General features: G+C 35.3%; 1 protein-coding gene across 3 annotated transcripts in view; it reads left to right on the top strand.

The window, feature by feature from the left end:
* ATRNL1 (attractin like 1) overlaps nt 1-20162 on the top strand; it is a 740683-nt gene that overhangs the window by 105480 nt on the left and 615041 nt on the right. For all 3 annotated transcript variants that reach the window (XM_043475348.1, XM_043475346.1, XM_043475347.1), the window contains one exon: nt 18598-18752. In XM_043475348.1, the coding sequence (XP_043331283.1) occupies nt 18598-18752 (155 nt within the window). The remainder of the gene's footprint in view (nt 1-18597; nt 18753-20162) is intronic.

The following is a 20162-nucleotide window of genomic DNA, read 5'->3' as shown; positions in this document are numbered from 1 at the left end:
GAAAGGTACATATTATGCAATCACGAAATGAAAGAATGTTGGTATAATTATACTACTATCAGACAAATAATAATTTAAGTCAGGCATATGCCTGAAAAATATAATAGTTCTGAATTTAAATGTACCTTATAACTCTATGTTAAGTAAAGCAAAACTGACAGAAGATGGGACAAATCATAGTATGATGTTTTAAACCCAGTTATTTTGGTAACTGACAGTACTTGAAGACTAAAACCCAGTAAAGATAGAAAAGATTTGAAAAGCTCAATTTATAATTTTGGGGTTTTTTGGTATATGAGTGTGTATTATCTTATGACTGCAGAATGTATGTTGTTCTTAAGTACGTAGGGAACGTTTTTCTAAAATTTACCATATACTGGGTTTTAATGCAAGTCTAAAGAAATTTAAAAAGAGTGAAATCATATGAAGTAATTAACCACAGTGAAATAAATAAAAAGTAACTAGAAAAAACTCCAGGATGTCTGTAATTAATAAACTCCTTAAAATTGGTTAACTAAATTATGCAGAAAATTAGAAAACATTTGTCCTGAATAATAGCACAAGATGATTATGATGCTGCCAATGAAGACATTTATAACTTTAAATGCATTTATTAGAAAATATTTTAAAAAGCCTGAAAATCAGTTGGTCTAAGCTTAACCTCAAGTCAGAAAATAAGCAGCAGATTAATCTCAAAGGAAGAATAAAATGAATAAAGGTAGGGGAAAGACAATAGGAGATAGAGCACAAATTAGTGTGAAATAGAAAACAAACATGTGATAGAGATATAGCCACCAAAAATCAGCAAAGGTGGTTGTTTGTGGAGATAGATCCCCACCCAGATTTAGAAACAGATATCACAGTTGGCTTTCTTTATGTGTGGATTCAACCAATCATGGATTGAAGATATTAAAAAAAGTTCACAAAAGCAAACAGAGCTTGAATTTGTCATGCACCAGCAGCTACTTGAATAGCATTTACATTGTGTTCACAGCAGTTTACATAATGTTTACATTGTATTAGGTGTTAAAAGTAATCTAGAAATGACTTAGATTATACAGGAGGATGTGTATAGGTTATATGCCATTTTATGTAAGGGTCTTGAGCATCTGTGGGTTTTGTTATTGGTGAGGCTTCTGGAACCAATTTCCCACAGATACTGAGGGATGGCTGAGTACTCAAATAACCAATTTTCAGAATGAAAATGGACATTATGGACATTATAGACATTAAATGATAATAAATGAACATGTTAAGCAACTGTATGAGAGTAACATTTTATTTTATTTTATTTTTATTAGTTGGAGGCTAATTATTTTACAATATTGTAGTGGTTTTTGCCATACATTGACATGAATCAGCCATGGACTTACATGTGTTCCCCATCCCGATCCCCCCTCCCACCTCCCTCTCCACCTGATCCCCCTGGGTCTTCCCAGTGCACCAGCCCCAAGCACTTGTCTCATGCATCCAACCTGGGCTGATGATCTGTTTCACCCTAGATAATATACATGTTTCGATGCTGTTCTCTCGAAACATCCCACCCTCGCCTTCTCCCACAGAGTCCAAAAGTCTGTTCTGTACATCTGTGTCTCTTTTTCTGTTTTGCATATAGGGTTATCATTACCATCTTTCTAAATTCCATATATATGTGTTAGTATGCTGTAATGTTCTTTATCTTTCTGGCTTACTTCACTCTGTATAATGGGCTCCAGTTTCATCCATCTCATTAGAACTGGTTCAGATGAATTCTTTTTAATGGCTGAGTAATATTCCATGGTGTATATGTACCACAGCTTCCTTATCCATTCGTCTGCTGATGGACATCTAGGTTGCTTCCATGTCCTGGCAATTATAAACAGTGCTGCGATGAACATTGGGATGCACGTGTCTCTTTCAGATCTGGTTTCCTCTGTGTATATCCCCAGAAGTAGTATTGCTGGGTCATATGGCAGTTCTATTTCCAGTTTTTTAAGAAATCTCCACACTGTTCTCCATAGCGGCTGTACTAGTTTGCATTCCCACCAACAGAGTAAGAGGGTTCCTTTTTAAAAATTAAATGAGCCATGTCAAATATCTAGAAAAATGAAACTTACTAGAATTGACTCATGAAGAGACAGAAAATTGGAATAATCTTATAACAAAGAAATAGAGTCTATGCTTGAAATCCTCTTCCCTTGAAGAAACAAACACAAAGCAAGACAAAATAAAACCCAAAACTCTTCAAGCCCAGATAACTTTATTCATGAATGTGCCCAGACATTTAAGAAGTATGTATTTAAGTAATAACACCAGTCATTCACAGACTTTCAGAGAACAGAAATAATTATTTTGCAATTTTATGGGGTAGCAAAACCTTGAGACAAAGATATGAAAAAGAAATTACAGCTAAGGAAATTAAAGTGTTATCTTTTTCATTAAAATAGATACAAAAATCAGGTGAATCCAGCAATTTATGGAAACTAATACATTATTTGGGTTCACTTTAAGAATAAAAGATTAGATAAAATTTCATAAAAGAATAATTAACACATTAAAAGAATAAAGAAGTAAAGGCATATATTTTTCTCAATGCATAGGATGTTTAGATGAAATTTAACTTATATTCATGAAAAACCTCTAATGCAGTAGGAATAGAAGTAAACTATTCATATAGTAAAAGAAAAACTTTATTGCAAACATTAGAGTGTAATGTTCAAAAATTTCCCTTTAAAGTTAGGAATGAATAAGAGTGGTTACTATCACTGTTTTTATTCACCATTGTTGGAATATCCAGACAGTGCAATAATACAATTAAAGTAAAAGGGAATAACAAAATATAAAAGATACATGGGTAATAGCTTGCTTGATATAAGGTCAATATAAGGAAAATATAATTCTATATACCAGGAACAATTGGAAAATGATAATTTAAAATTAATATAAGATCAGGATGTCAAAAACCTGGTAAGTTAATGTCATGACATATATGCAGGATCTTTACATAAAAAAACTCAAAAACCTTGTGAGAAATTGAAGCCCTAAGTAAATGGAAGATACAGGGTTGGCCAAAAAGTTCATTTGGGCTTTTCCATAAGACGCTACAGAAAAACCCTAGTGAACTTTTTGGTCAACCCAATGTATAATGATAATTAATTGAAATACTCAGTATTGTAGTGATATCTATTCTGTCCTAATTGACCTTTAGATTTAATGTAATCCCAAAACACAATTGCAGAAAGTAGTATTTTCTTTTAGAAATTGACATGCCTATTTTAAAATTGATATGAAAATTCAAAGGATCAATAATAGCTAAAACTAGCTTTTAGAAGAACAAAGCTGAAAGTCTTCTCCACACGTCCACCTAAACAGTTAAAATTTGTAAGGTTGTTTATCCAAGTGTGTATAACTTGGTAGAAGCATTATGAAAAACCTGTTGACAGTTTCTGCTAGATTTGAATACATTCATACACATATGTGATATATGTATCCTATGAAATAGTTTTCTAGCTATATATTCAACAAATGTATTATGCATGCAAATATAGTATACTACTATATACCATACTATATATATATTTATAGTATGGTACATATAGTATATTTATAGTATGGTATATAGTATATACTATAAATATATATATATACACACTTTAGTATATACTATATACCATACTATAAATATACAATATATAGTATATACAATAGTATATTTATATATACTATAAATATAGTGGGCTTCCCTGGTGGCTCAGAGCATAAAGAGTCCTCCTGCGATATGGGAGACCTGGGTTTGATCCCTGGGTTGGGAAGATCCCCTTGGAGAAGGGAACGGCTACCCACTCCAGTATTCTGGCCTGGAAAATTCCATGGACAGAGGAGCCTGGCAGACTGCAGTCCACGGGGTTGAAAACAGTTGGACACAACTGAGTGACCCTCACTTTTTCATAAATACAATATATATAAATATAAATATAGTATACACATATACTATATTTCAGACGCTCATTTTGCAGAGAAATTGTCAAGGATAAACAGCACCAATAACACGTTCATCAGTATTTAGTAGAATTCTATTAACTAACTAATAACATATTTGTGAAATTGTCTTGTATCACTTTTCCAAAGCCTCTGACAGGTACATTTTTAGAGGAATCACAAAATCTTGACAGTTCAATAAAGTAGCTTTGAATTGTTGCTGTTGAGTCGCTCAGTTGTGTCTGACTCTTCGTGACCCTATGGACTGCAGCCTGCCAAACTTCCCTTTCTATTATGGTCTCCCAGAGTTTTCTCTAACTCATGTCCATTGAATCAGCTTTGAATACTCTAATGTAAAAATAGCTCTTCTCATTATATCAAATTTAAGAAGCTATAGGAAAGCATTTCATGTAACCAGATTAACATCATTATGAAAACATATTTCAAGCATATGTGATTTCAGAGATTTTTTTGAGAGTTTAATATAGTACCACAGAAGCATTATTGAAAACATCCTGTATTTGTAGAAATTCTCATTTTTCAAAAATGATTCCTTTTGTATTTTAGGATGTTTTATTCATTGGTATTATCCTTTGCTAAGAGACTTTAAATTTGCTGTAATGATTTTGGGTACCAGGGCCATTAGGGTCTCCATTTCCTAGCCTTGTTAAATGAGATGTCTCATAATGTTTTTTGCATTTACATGTTTGTAGAGCTTGTAGCAGGAGCTCACATCTTCATTTTTCTTCTGTGTCAAGGCTTTTCTGTAACAGTAGAAACCTCAGATTTTTTTTGTCCTGTTGTTGAAGTTGTTTTCTTTATTATTGTGTTCCTTTAAAACGCAATAATAAAAGCACAGTATGTTTTAACACATAAGGGACATACAAAACATTATCATTTACAACTTACAGCTGTAATTATAAATTTGGTATTTTTTTTCCAATTTTTTCAACTTAAAAAAAGATTTCAACTATACTTAGAAATACTAAAAAAGTAGTGTGTCTTATGTTTCCTCATGATTATATTCAGAGTTTGCATTTTGGCAGAACAGTAAAATGCGTTCTCCTATGACTTTTTGTTGAAAAAATAATAGTTTTGTGCCATAAAATTCTCCATTTTAACCTTTTAAAGTTTATAATTCAGTGGTTTTTGTTTATTGATAATGTTATGCTGCCATCACTAATCTCAGAATATTTCCTTCTCCCCTAAAAGAACTGTACATTCCTCTACCCTTTCCCTCCATCTCTTGGAAACCACTAATCGAGTTTCTGTCTCTATAGTTTTATCTATTCTCAGTATTTCATGTAAATGAAATACACAGTATGTGACCTTTTGCATCTGGCTTCTTTCACTTAGGATAATTTTTTCAAGGTTCGTCCATGCTATAGTATATTTCTGCACTTGATTCTTTGTAATGGCTGGATAATAATCCATTGTATGAATATACCACATATTGTTAATGCACTCATCAGTTGATGGACAGTTGTTGGGTTGTTTTCACTTTGGGCTATTGTAAGTGAGGCTGCTGTGAACATTCTGTAGAGTTTATATTTTGGTTAAGGTAACGGTTAAAGTGTTTTCAGGTTTCTCCTCTGTAAAGATACAATTTTTCTTTTTTAAATAATAACCTTGTGGGGGATACTTTTAGCTTATGTAAACATAGTTTCTCATTAAATTTTTTTTAAAAATTATTTTTGACTGAAAGATAATCGCTTTACAATATTGTGTTGGTTTCTGCCATACATCAACATGAATCAGCCATAGGTAGATATATGTCCCCACTCTCTTGAACCTCCCTCCCACTTCCCACTCCATTGTGGTCCTCTAGGTTGCCCCTGTTTGAGCTCCCTGGGACATACAGCAAATTCCCATTGGCTAACTATTTTACGGGTGGTAGTTGCATATGTTTCCATGCAACTCTCTCCATTCATCCCTCTTTCTCCCTCCCTCATCTCCATAAGTCTCTTCTCCCTGTCTGCATCTCCAGTGCTGCCCTGCCAGATAGGTTCATCAGTAGCACTTTCAGACTCCATATATTTTACACTAATTTTAGCATCCATTAATAATTCTTGTGAGAAACAGTTATTACTATGATGATTACCATATGGTGGTTTGCTAATGTTTTTCCACATAAATATCTCAAGTTGTATGTTCACTTATATCAGTATGAATTGATAGATTTTTATTTTATTCAGGGTTTTATAATCTATTACTATTCTTTCTTTTGGTGCCCAGAGTGTCCCAGATTTGGCCTCTGTGAACTTTTTCAGTAAGTGTTCTGTGTTCTTTAGACACGTCCCCAGTCATTCTTGGGCCTTCCTATACTGTTTGGCACAGGCATCAAATAAATAAAATTCTTTTTACATCTTGTAGTTTCCCTGCCTAGGTAAGTCATTTACTTCCTCAAGGAACCTCGATTGCATCTAGTACATAATTGTATTTAAAAACAAGATTAGGGGACTAGGTATGTTTATTACTTTTTTGATGTGTTTACAGACCTTCCCAGAAGATAGAGCCAGAAGATGTACAAACACACATCTATATCTATTTATAGAAATGGGTGTATATCTTTATTACTGTATATCTGCCTGTCTAAGCTGCATAATAATGTAATGCAACATTATAGGATTTATTTTAGACTTGTAAATGCCAAATCCCTTTTGAAAGTGAGAAATCCAGATCCCATTTTACAAATCATGTATTTTTAAAAAATTAATCTGCTTATTAGGTACTGGAGGTTGGTTTCTATATTGTAGTAAATAAAGGTATCATATCTGGAAAAGCAGCTGCAATTTTTATCACCATCACTTTATTTTCTTGTTGTCTTTTGATTAATAGGCTTTATTTTCTTTACAAAAGTTTTAGGTTTAAAGAAAAATGAGCAAAAGGTAGGGAGCAAGCATTCCACAATACCCCCATATGTTCCCCATCCCTGGTCTTTTATTAACATTTTGCATCAGTGTGGTACATTGGTTACAATTGATGTCAATGTTGATACATATATTATTAACTAAAGTCCATAGTTTACATTAGGATTTACTTTCGTGTTACAGGTCTAATGGGTTTACACCGTGTATAATGACATGTTCCACTGCTGCTGTATCATACAGAATAGTTTTAAGTTGCCCTTGAAATCATTTGTGCTCACCTCCTGCTCTCCCTGCCCAACCCCTGGCAGCTGTTGATATTTTTGCTGTCTCCATTGCTTTGACTTTTCCAGAATGTTATATAGTTGGAATCATACAGTATATATCCTTTTTTAGATTGTCTTCTTTCTCTTGGCAATATGCTTTTATGGTTCCTTGAAGTCTCTTCATGGCTTAATAGCCTATTTTATCACTGAATAATATTCTGTTGTATGGATGAGGGATAGTTGTTTATCCATTCACCCACTGAAGGACATCTTGGTTATTTCCACGTTTTGACAGTTATTAATAAAGCTGTTACAAACATTTCATGCATCAACATAAATTTTCAACCAATGAGCACAGTTGTTGGAATGTGTGGTAAGTGTGTTTCGTTCTGTATGAGTATGTTTAGTTCTGTAAGAGTGACTGTACAATTTTTCATTCCTACCAGCCATGAATGGTGCTCTGCATCCTTGCTAGTGTTTGGTGTTAGTGTTTTGAATTTTAGCCATTCTAATAGGTAGTGGTGAGTCATTGTTTTAATTTGTAATTCCCTAATGCCCTATGATGTTGAGGATTTATTCATATACTTATTTTGCCATTTTTATGTCTTCTTTGAAAAGCTGTATTTTCAGATCTTCTGCCAATTTTTAATTGAGTTGTTTTCTAATTGTCTAGTTTTAAGAGTTTTTTGTATGTTTTAGATTCAGGACCTTTATCAGGTATTTGTTGCAAGTATTTTCTCCAAGTCTGTGGCTAAATGTTTCATTCTCTGAATGATGTCTTTAACAGAACTTAAGTTTTTAATTTTAATGAAGTCGAACTTAGCATTTTTCTTTTATAAATTGTTCTTTTGTTGCTGTATCTAAAAAGTCAGCAAACTCCTGGCCACCCTGTGGTTGTCCTATGTTATCTTCTAGGAGTTTTATAGTTTTGTATTTTAAAGTTAGTCTTATGAATCATCTTGTGTTAATCTTTGTAAAATGTATAAAATCTGTCAAGCTTTCTTTTCTTTTCTTTTTTGCGTTTGGATGTCCTGTTGTTTCAGCACCATTTATTGATATGACTGTCTTTCTCTGTTGAGTTGTTTTTGTTCTTTTGTTAGAAGCTAGTTGACTATTCAGTTCAGTTCAGTCACTCAGTCTTGTCTGACTCTTTGCGACCCCATGAACTGCAGCACGCCAGGCCTTCCTGTCTATCACCAACTGCCGGAGTCTACCCAAACCCATGTCCATTGAGTCGGTGATGCCATCCAACCATCTCATCCTCTATTGTCCCTTTCTCCTCCTTCCTTCAATCTTTCCCAGCATCAGGGTCTTTTCAAATGAGTCAGCTCTTCGCATCAGGTGGCCGAAGTATTGGAGTTTCAGCTTCAACATCAGTCCTTCCAATGAACGTCCAGGACTGATCTCCCTTAGGATGGACTGGTTGGATCTCCTTGCAGTCCAAGGGACTCTCAAGAGTCTTCTCCAACACCATAGTTCAAAAGCATCAAATCTTCAGCACTCAGCTTTCTTTCTAGTCCAACTCTCACGTCCATACATGACCACTGGAAGAACCATAGCCTTGACTAGACGGACCTTTGTTGACAAAGTAATGTCTCTGCTTTTTAATATGCTGTCTAGGTTGATCATAACTTTCCTTCCAAGGAGCAAGCATCTTTTAATTTCATGGCTGCAATCACCACTTGAGTGATTTTGGAGCCCAGAAAAATAAAGGCAGCCACTGTTTCCCCATCTATTTGCCATGAAGTGATGGGACTGGATGCCATGGTCTTAGTTTTCTGAATGTTGAGCTTTAAGCCAACTTTTTTACTGTCCTCTTTCACTTTCATCTCTTGATCATCTTTTTAGTTCTTCTTCACTTTCTGCCATAAGGGTGGTGTCAGCCGCATATCTGAGGTTATTGATATTTCTCCTGGCAATCTTGATTCCAGCTTGTGCTTCCTCCAGCCCAGTGTTTCTCATGATGTACTCTGCATATAAGTTAAATAAGCAGGGTGACAGTATACAGCCTTGACGTACTCCTTTTCCTGTTTGGAACCAGTCTGTTGTTCCATGTCCAGTTCTAACTGTTGCTTCCTGACCTGCATGCAGGTTTCTCAAGAGGCAGGTCAGGTGGTCTGGTATTCCCATCTCCTTCAGAGTTAACCACAGTTTATTGTGATCCACACAGTCAAAGGCTTTGGCATAATAATAAAGCTGACTGTGGGTCTGTTTCTGGGCTCACTGTTCTGTTCCATTGATCTGTGTGTCTGTTCTTTCCCTAGTACCATGCTGTTTTGGTTGGATCTCTATGGTAAGTCTTAAGTCAAGTAATGTCAGTTTTCTGAGTTTGGTCTTCTCCCACAATATTGTAATGACTATTCTTTCTAGAATTTTGACTGGGATTGCAGTGAATATGTAGACTAAGCTGGGAAGAAGTGATGTCTTGATAATAGTAAATCTTCCTGTCCATATATATGGACTATCCCTTTATTTACTTCTTTGATTTCTTTCATCAGAGTTTTGTAATTTTCCTAATATAGATCTTATTCACATTTTATTAGATTTATACCTGTTTCATTTTGTATGGATGGTATATAAATGGTGGTGTGTCTTTATTTCAAGTATCCATTGTTTATTGTTGGTATGTGAGAAAGCGATTGACTTTCATATATTAACCTTGTATTCTGAAACTTCCCTATAATTACTTGTTAGTTTCAGGAGTTTTAAAATGGTTGTTGTTGTTGATTGTTTGGTATTTTGTACATAGATGATCATGTTATGTGTGAAAAAAAGACAGTTTTATTTGTTCCTTCCCATTTTGTAAATATTTTATTCTCTTTTTCTTTGGCTTATTGCACTAATTAGGACTTTAAGTAAAATGTTGAATAGGAGTGGTACAGAATATATCTTGTTTTTTTCTTAGAAGGAAGCATATGTTTTCTTGCCATTAAGCATAAATTTTGGATAATTCTTTTTATCAAGATGAGGAAATTCTCCTCTATTCCTAGAGTTATTACTCTTAGAGTTGTTAGAGTACTTTATATGTTCTAGATATAAATTCTTTATCAGATACATGATTTACAAATAATTTCTTCCACACTGTATGTTATTTTTCATGTTATTTTTAGTGTCCTTTGAAGCTCAAGATTTTTTAATTTTTAAGACCGTTTTGTCAGTTATACATTTTGTCACACTTGTGTCATGTTAAGCATCCATTGTCTATTGTAAGGCAAGGAATATTTGCTTCTATAGTTTCTTCTAGGAGTTTTATCCCTTGTAGCTCTTAAATTTAGGCATTTTATTCAATTTTTAGTTGATTTTTGTATATATTGTAAGGGAATGGTTCAGTTTCTTTCTTTTCGATATCCAGTGGCCCTAGCATCATTTGTTGAAAAGAGTATTCTTTCCTTTCTTTGAATTGGCTGTTTTGGGCCCTTGAATTTCCACATGAATCATAGGGTTGTTTTTATTGTTCAGTTGCTACGTGTGATCTCAGGACCGAAGGCTCCTCTATCCTTCACTATCTCCTGGAGTTTGCTCAAATTAGTGCCCATCGAGTCGGTGATGCCATCCAACCATCTCATTCTCTGTCATCCCCTTCTCCTCCTGCCTTCAATCTTTCCTAGCATCAGGGTCTTTTCCAATGAGTCCGCTGTTTGCATCATGTGGCCAAAGTATTGGAGCTTCAGCTTCAGCAGTCCTAGCAGTGAATATTCAGGATTGATTTCCTTTAGGAAGGACTGGTTTGATTTCCTTGCAGTCCCAGGGTCTCTCAAGAGTCTTTTCCAGCATCACAGTTCAAAAGAAAAAATTCTTTGGTGCTTAGCCTTCTTTACGGTCCAACTGTCACATCTGTATGTGGCTACTGGAAGAACTATAGCTTTGATTATATGGACCTTTGTTGGCAAAGCAATGGTCTGCTTTTTACTATGCCATCTATGTTTGTCATAGCTTTACTTCCAAGGAGTTTGTCAGTTAAAAAAATCCAACTGGGATTTTATAGAGTAAGTTGAATCTGTAGATCAATTTGGAGAGTATGACCATCTTAACAATATTCTGTTTTCCAATCTAGGTAAAAAGGTGTCTTTTCAGTTTTTCAGGTTGTCTTTAATTTCTCTCCTCAATATTTTCTTGTCTTCCTGATATAAATTGTATGTGTTTCATTAAATTTATTTCTAAATGCTTTATTGTTTTGATCCTATTGAAAATTGAATTATTAGTTTTATCTTAACATTTTTCATTTATTGTAATACAAGTGCAATTTATTTTTTGCATATTATTCTTTTACCCCCAAACTTGCTAAACTGATTTATTAGCTATAGCAGTTTTTTTATAGGTTTATTTGAATTTCTGTATACAAGATCATGTCATTTACAAGTAGAGTTTTACTTCTTCCTTTCCAATCTAGATGCATTTTATTTTCTTGCCCATTTTCCTTTCTATAATCTGAAATACAAAGTTGAATAGAAGTGACAAGAGTAAAATTCCTGCTTATTCCTGATCTTAGAGGGATAACATTTTGTCTTTCACCTTTAAGTATGATGTTAGCTGTGTTTTTTGTCTGTTAGTTTTGTAGATATCCTTTGTATTAGGCTGCTGTAACAAATTACCACAAACTATGTAGCTTAAAACAATGAAACAATATTCTGTCACGGGTCTGGAGGCCAGGAATGCAAACTCAGTCTAACCATGGCCATGCCTCCTCCAGGAGTGCTGGGAAAAGGCCTTTCTTTGCCTCTTCTAGCTTTGCCTGTTAATGTTCCTGAAGTTGTGGTTGCATCACTCCAGTTGCTGCCATTGTTACATTCTTATTTTTCTCCTTGTTCAGTTGCCCAGTTGTGTCTGGCTCTTTGTGACTCCATGGACTGCAGCGTGCCAGGCCTCCCTGCCCCTCACCATCTCCCAAAGTTGCCCAAGTTCGTGTCCATTGCATCAATGATGCAATCCACCCATCTCATCTTATTATGCCCCCTTCTCCTACCCTCCGTCTTTCCCAGCATCAGGGACTTTTCCAATGAGTCGACTGTTTGCATCAGATAACCAAAATACTGGAGTTTCAGCTTCAGCATCCGTCCTTCCAATGAATATTCAGGGTTGATTTCCTTTAAGATTGACTGGTTTGATCTCCTTGCTGTCCAAGGAACTTTCAGGAGTCTTCCCCAGCACCACAGTTTGAAGGTATCAATTCTTTGGCATTCTGCCTTCTTTATGGTCCAGCTGTCACAACTATACATGATCACTGGGAATATCATAGCCTTGACTATAGGGACCTTTGTTGACAGAGTAATGTTTCTCCTTTTCACCACACTGTCTAGGTTTGTCATAAGAGCTTCCTTCCAGGAAGCACTCGTCTTCTGATTTCATGGCTGCAGTCACCATCTGCAGTGATCTTAGATTCTAAGAAGAGGAAATCTGTCACTGCTTCCCCCTTTTCCCTGTCTTATTTGCCATGAAGTAATGGGACCGGATGCCATGATCTTAGTTTTTTAAATAGTTAGTGTTAGGCTGCTTACCTTACCTCTTCCTCTTTTCTGTGTGTCTCTTAAATGGACACTTGTCATTGAATTAAGTCCACTGGATAATCCAGGATGAGTTCCTCATCTTTAAATCCTTAATTTAATTGTATCTGAAAAAAATACTTTTTCCAAAATGAGATAACATTCCCAGGTTCTGCAGATTAGGACATGGATACAACTCTTGGGGCTGGGCACCATTCAGTTATAACAGGTAGAGGAATTTACCTTCTATCTCTCTTTTGTTAGGTGTTTTGTTTTTTTGTAATCAGGAAAGGGTGTTGGAATTTTTCAAGGCTTTTGCTGTATCTATTGGATATATATATATATATGAATATGTATAATTCATATATATCATACATATACATATATATATATAATTCATATAATTCATAATATATATGAATATATATATATTCAGAAGTGGAATTGGTTGATCATATGACAGCTCTTGGTAGTTCAGTTTTCATTTTTATTTTTTTCAGGAATGTCGATACTGTTTTCCAAATTGACTATACCAATTTCCATTCCCATCAGTAGTACTTCCACATCTTTTCTTCACATCCTTGCCAACACTTAGCTTTTTAAACTTGTTAATTGTTTTAAATTAAAATATAATTGACATGTAACATTATATTAGTTTTAGGTGTACAACTTAGTGAATTGATGCGTTTGTGTTGTAAAATGATTACAACAGTAAGTTTAGTTAACTTACACATATAGTTATGAATTTTTTTTCTTGTGATGAGAACTTTTAAATTCTTAACAACTTTCTAATATAATAAAGTATTTTTAACCACAATCACCATGCTGAGTATTATATTCTCAGGGGTTATTTGTCTTGTAACTGGAGAATTATGCCCTTTGACCACCTTGACTCATTTCACCTGCCTTTTAGCACGTGCCTTTTGTGCCTACCAATCTACCCTCCATATCTATAAGTTCATTAAAAGATTTTTTTAGATTCCACATATGAGTGAGATCATAATGTATTTGCCTTTCTCTGTCTGACTTATTTCCCTTAGTGTAATGCCCTCAAGGTCCATCTGTTTCGTTGCAAATGGCAAGATCTCCTTTTTTCTGGCTGTATAATATTCCTCTAGCTTTTTCTGGTCAGCAGTTGCTGGGCACTCAGGTTGTGTCCATGCCTTAAGTTATTATAAATAATGCCCCAGTGAGTATGGGGATGCAGATATCTTTTTGAAATAGTTATTTAATTTCATTTGGATAAATAGGGTGGAATTGGTGGATAATTTGGTAGTTCTGTTTTTTTGAGAAACTTCCATACTGTTTTCCACAGTGACTGAACCAATTTATAGTCCCATCAACAGTGCACAGGTGTTCCCTTTTCTCCACATCCTCACCAACACTTGTTATTTTCTGTTTTTTCGATAATACCATTCCAACAAGTATGTGTGTGTGTGAGGTAATATCTCATTGTGGTTTTCATTTGCATTTCCTTGTTGAGTGATTTTCATGTATCTGTTGATTCTTCGTATGTCTTCTTTGGAAAAATGTCTATGCAGATCCTCTGCTCATTTTTAATTATTCTTTTTTTTTTTCTATTGAGTTACGTGAGTTTTTATACATTTTAGAGATTGCATTTTCTCAACTCCACAAAGCCAGGCATGCTACGGAGAACCTGTTATTTATTTTCTCCAGGGCGTTGCCTGAAGTGTGCAAGTGCCTAAGTGTTCACTCAATAGAGTGGAGCCAATTATACATGTGTGCTTGTGCAAGACCTGTAGACACTCAAGTGTACTGTCTGCAGGGGTGTGTTTGGGGTATTGGCTCTGTGGGAGAGGGATTTATGAATTGTTGACAGCATGCTGTATGCTAGCTTGGGTGAATTTACTTCATCCTATCAAGTTTATGGGTGGGCTTCTTGGTGAAGTTCCTGAGGTAGTTAGTGGAAACCTTTGCCCTTCTTGGGTTTTGTACCTTGGTTGCTGAGAGCCGTGTTTTCTCTCCCCTGCCGATCCCATTATTGTTTTGGATGGTGAGAAAAAGAAGTGGGCTTCTTGGGCCCCTGCTTGGGTGGACACTAGTCACCCACTAGGCTCTCTCTTTGCTCATGGGTGAAACAGCAGCTTGAAGAAGCTTCTCTTGGCAATGAGCTGTTGCCTTGGGGCAGGTGAAGTGATAACGTTACTGTTACTAATCACTTCAGTCCTGTTCTTGGAATTTTTGCTCTAAGTCAGGCTAGGACTTCTCTGCTGGACTGCTGGGCTCTCACAGATGTCCTCCTGTCGCTAAGTAGCTGACAAAATCACTGCTTCTGTGGGAGCACCATGGCGGTGTTGACTGAAAAATTAGCACACAACCTAAAAGTTGAGAATTACGTTTTGTTTGGTGGACAAATCTAAGGACTTAGGCCCAAGACACAGCATCTCAGATAACTCTGAGAGACTGCTCCAGAAAGGCAAGAGAGAAGCCAGGTTTATAGGCGTTTTTGCAGCAAAGTCCATGTAGTCAGAACATCAGAAGATTACTGTTACTTAAGGAAAACCAGACATCTCAAGTTAAGGAACTTAGCAGTTTTTTCTATGTATGAAAAGATACAAAGTCTAGGCTCACAGAAATCATTCCTTTGAGATGCACCTCAGCTATCTGGGGCCAGTCTCTTGTGCTTCTCATCCTGAATCTGCTCAGGGTGCTCTGTCCAGGGTGGCCTCGCTGGTGGGCGTTCTGTTTCCATTCTGAGTTTCCTCAGGGCTGACCATTGGGGTTGCAATGTGATTGTTCGATGGCTGCGGCATTTTTTTTTTTTTTTTTTTTTTTTTACTGATATGACAGGCAATATTTTTTTTCTCAGCAGGAAAGTCTTACTCCAGCACCTTGATAATGACTCTCCCCTGTGTCTTCTTATTCTGGCTTATTTAAAAATTCAACATTTTCATATGCCATCCCATTGCCTTTTGGCCTTTAGTGAGATATTTATCTTATTGGGTTCTCTTGTATGCAAAGACCCTTCTTTCTCTTGCTATTTGCAGGATTTTATCTTAGACTTTAAATATTTTTACTATTGTAGATCTCAATGTGGTTCTTTCTGTACTTTCTTCTTACTTGCAGTTTGTTGAGCTGCTTTGATATGTATGCTAATGTTTTTCATCAAATTTAGGAAGTTGTCAGTCATTATTTCTCAAACAATTTTTTACCTCTTCCCCCTCTACCTTAGAACTCCCAGTAAATGCATGCTCTTGCTGTTAATGGTGGTGTATATTTCTCATAGACTGTTCATTTTCCTCTCTGTTTTTGGAATTGCAGAACCTCTACTGATTGATCTACTGGTTCACTGATTTTTTTCTTTTACCTGCTGAAATATGCTATTAAGGCTCTCTGCTAAGTTTTAAAATTTCAATTTTATACTTTTCACTCCAAATGTTTCTTTTCCTGGTTATTTTTCTTTGTTGATGCTTTATATTTAATAAGACATTGTTATACTTCTTTAAATTTTGTTTTCTTTAAGTCTTTTTAATAGCTGCTTTAGAGTCTTTTTTCGTTTATCTGGCATCTGAGTTCTCTCAAAGGTAGTTCTGTTGCTTGCTTTTATTCCTGTGTATGGTATGGGTCACACTTACCTATTTCATTGCACATGGTAATTTTCCCTGAAAGCCAGGCATTTTAGGCAATACATTGTAGCAACTCTGGATCCTGACTTTTCCTCCTCCCTGAGGCTGCTGTAATTTCATTTGTTTAGGGACTTGGCTGAATTCTTTTAGTGAAGTCTCTTTCTTTCTCCACATGCGTCGTCTGATGTTCCTCTTCAGATGGTACAGGCTGGGGAGGCACATAGTCACCTTGGGATGATCGGGATTTTAGCAGTTCTTTGACTTTTTCCTCTGAGCGCTTTGTTAAGCTCTCTGCCCCTGTTTGTATCACCCTCACGCCCTAGCCTCCACTAATTGCCAACTGATAGCTCTGTTATTTTCAGCAAAGCTCTGTGGGCATGAATTGCTTCATGGTCTAAATTGCATTTTATACCTTTTACAGGGGTAGTCTTTGAGGCCAGTCATTGATGTTCTGACCCCAGTAAGGCTCTTCTTAGCTGTCTTTCCCCCTGATTCTCTCTGATAAACTTCTGGTTGGTCTATGTTTTAGCTTATTGTTCTCAGGTAGATATATGATAAACAACCTCCATTGTTTCTAAGAGTGCCTTTAAAGCTTGAAGCTTGCTGCCCTGTACCAAATGAGGTCAGGTTCCCTTGGGAGAGGTTTGGACCTTTCCTTTTCGTAGGCTGCCTCTCCTTGTGGGGGATAACCTCTCTGTGATTGCTTTGGAAATGTAGGTGGGGGTTCGTAGCTTGTTCTTTCAGTGACACCCCTGTGTTATGTGCATTGGATATTGATGGTAGCCTTTGCTCTTCTCAGCCTTCCTCTTTTATCTTGGAACTGTTGCCCTGTGAATTAGGGGTGAAGATTTTTGGGGCCTCACGTTCTTAACATGTGTGTGAGGCCTGGTGTATAGCTTCCATCGTGTGAGTGGGAGCAAGGTAGAGAATGAGCACTCAGGCCTCCCGCGCTTTCTCCTTGAATAGAGCTTCTGCCACCAGGAGTTGGGGGCGTGAGAAGTATTGGCAATCTGTTGTTCCTGAACTAGGAACTGAGGGATACAGGAGTATGCTGTTCTCAACCGTACCAGCCTGGTGTTGAGCAGTCTTGCGGAACAGGTTGCGTATGTGTGGGGAGGTGGTGGTAATGGGAAGAATGAGAGTTGGTAATGAGTCAGATATCATGGACTGTTGCTGTTCTGGATGAAATTTAGTTGATGTTCCTGGGTAATTATTTTTTTATTTGTTGTTGCTCTTAGCAAAAGTTTTTGAGATCCAAAAAAGACTTTTTTAAAAAAATAATTTTTACCAATTATAGTTCTTTCCCTGGGGAGATTGTTTCTGGATCTCCTTATATTGCCATTCTGGAGGTCAGTTCCAGTAAGCATTTGTTGTTGTTCAGTCGTTTAGTTGTGTCCAACTCTTTGCGACCCCGTGGACTGCAGCACACCAGGCTTCCCTGTCCTTCACCATTTCCTGGAGCTTGCTCAAACTCATGTCCATTGAGTGGTATTAAATCTATGGCTTTTAAAATACTATATTTGCCTTGTTAACTGTACCATACATGTTAACTGTGTTTATATTATGATTCTTTGTTTGTACTAGGGATTTATTTATAAAGTATTGACTCATATTGCCCTGAACCGTTAATATATATTAGTTCATTCAGGTAAAATATACTTGTGAACATATATTTATAGTTTTTCTCTCAGAATTACACTGTAATTAATTAAAAGAACATTTATATTAATTTTATTGTTTCTCAAAAATGCATTGAGATTTTCAATTATACACAATATAGATATACCTCAAAAATAATCTTAAGCAAGAGAACATGAATACAAATGAATACCAACTATGTCTTTCCATTTTGTAAAATACAAAGACAGCCATCTAAATTTTGCTATTAGAATCAGAACAGTGGTAATTTTTTATTTTTTGGTCTTAGTACTGGTTACTTAGTTGTGTTTGTCTTGTGGAAATTCATTGGGTTTTAGACTTATGATATGTGCACTTTTATGTATATATTTATGAGTTAAAAACATTTTATTGGATCCATATGAGTCATATAGTTTTAACTGCATACTGTTTAAATTTATTACATTTAACTATTTATTTACTTTAGTATTTAAAACTGATGATAAGTCTGTCCTATAGTTTAAAGGAAATTTGTTTCCTACTTTTATAAATAAAAACAAAATGCAAAATATAAATTATTATGAAATCATTAATGATTATGTTTAATATTGTGTTTCCTCAAAGCATTTTAAGGTACTCTGAATCTCAAAGTATTTTCTAAAAATATTGAAGTTTAGAGGCCATTTGTTAAAAATAATAAAGCGTGTTACTTTCACAATTCCAAGGAAAATTCTGTATTCAAATTAGATCCTTTCTGTACTTGATATAAGATCAGGGAGGTCTTTTTATCTTTTGTAATACATTTTTAAATTTTATCCTGTAGGACTATTTTGAAAGAAAGTGGGTTTGCCAGATACCTTCATTCAGCTGTTCTTATCAATGGAGCTATGCTTATTTTTGGAGGAAATACCCATAATGACACTTCCCTGAGTAACGGTGCAAAATGTTTTTCTGCCGATTTCCTGGCATATGACATAGGTATGTATCTGTTAGGACTGTACGAAGTAGGAAATACCAGAAATTTTTCATGTAGAGGTTCTCAAATACATTACTAGACAGCATGTGTATATGTCATTTTAGACAGAGAAATTCAGTGACAGATTTTGAAAGGAATTCTTTCTAATTTCAGCATAAATAGAGTATAGGGGAAGGAAACAAACGAAGTGAGGTGAATTAGTGGTGGAGGCAGGGGAATTGAGAAATCTGGGTGTGAATGTCCTATTCGAAGACTTTTATGTTTTGTACTCCTACATGAGCACTTTACTAGTCTGTTTTGTTTGACTATTACTGTGTTAGTTTTGATAATGGATAGATATGAAGCACTATCAAATTTACATTACAGTGAGTAGGAATACAAGCATTTTAGATTTAGCGGGGATGAGCACAGAAAAATTTAAATTAAACTCACAAGATATACTTTTATGGTATAGGAAGCCAATAGAATGAGAGAAAGAAATATAAAGATAGAAAAGCTAATGAAATAATATTTTGGGACAAAATGGAAACCCAGAACATATCTAAGAATGGAAGTAACTAAATAAGTTTTTACCAGGGACTCTAGAAATACAATATGTCTATGATTTTAATTGATTTTAATTATCTTATCTATAGTCCTATCAATTTCTGAATGTTAAATAATGTATTTATTGAAATACTAAATTTAGCTACCTATTAGACCACTGTAGTGAAAAATTTTCTTCTCTCTATATATTACAGCTGATACTTTAAATCTTTAGCAGTACTTAAGAGCACCTTTTATTGATTATATGAAGTAATATACCAATTTTAAGCTATTAAGGAACATTTTGATAAATAAAAATAAAAGAGACCAAAGAATAACACATTTAATAGATATAAGCAGTATACTTTTGCTCTTAAACATCATAATGGTACATAATCTACTTTGGAAAATTATTTCAAGTGTCAGCATATAAAGAAAATTATGAACTATTAATGAGCACTTTGATTTCTATACTATTGTAAGCACGTTTGGAAAAAAATTCCTAGTAATAAAGTTAGGCATAGTTTTAAAACTCTGTATTTGTATGTGAGTCATCATTGAAAAGAATTCACTGTCTTTTAGAGCCTAAATAGTTAAATATCTGCCTTTTTGAAATAATAATTTGAAGTCATGATTCATGATGAAATGGGATTGATTGTCTTGGCTTTTATAAGGCTTAAAAATCAGTGCCCCAGATCCAGAAAATCAGTTAAATGAAATACAGAATCTAGGCTGGCTTATTATGATCTGTCATTGCCAAGCTGGCGCTATCAATATATTATTTTGCCTATGGTGATGAGGCAGCAAGCTTATTTCTCTGGAGGTGGATGAACATTTTATGTGTCTTTCTTCTAGGGATAAAAATCCTAGGAAAAGTGTAGAATTTT

This window comes from Cervus canadensis, chromosome 8 (assembly GCF_019320065.1).
Source record: "Cervus canadensis isolate Bull #8, Minnesota chromosome 8, ASM1932006v1, whole genome shotgun sequence".
Classification (NCBI taxonomy): Eukaryota; Metazoa; Chordata; class Mammalia; order Artiodactyla; family Cervidae; genus Cervus; species Cervus canadensis.
This window is presented reverse-complemented; position numbering and strand designations above follow the sequence as displayed.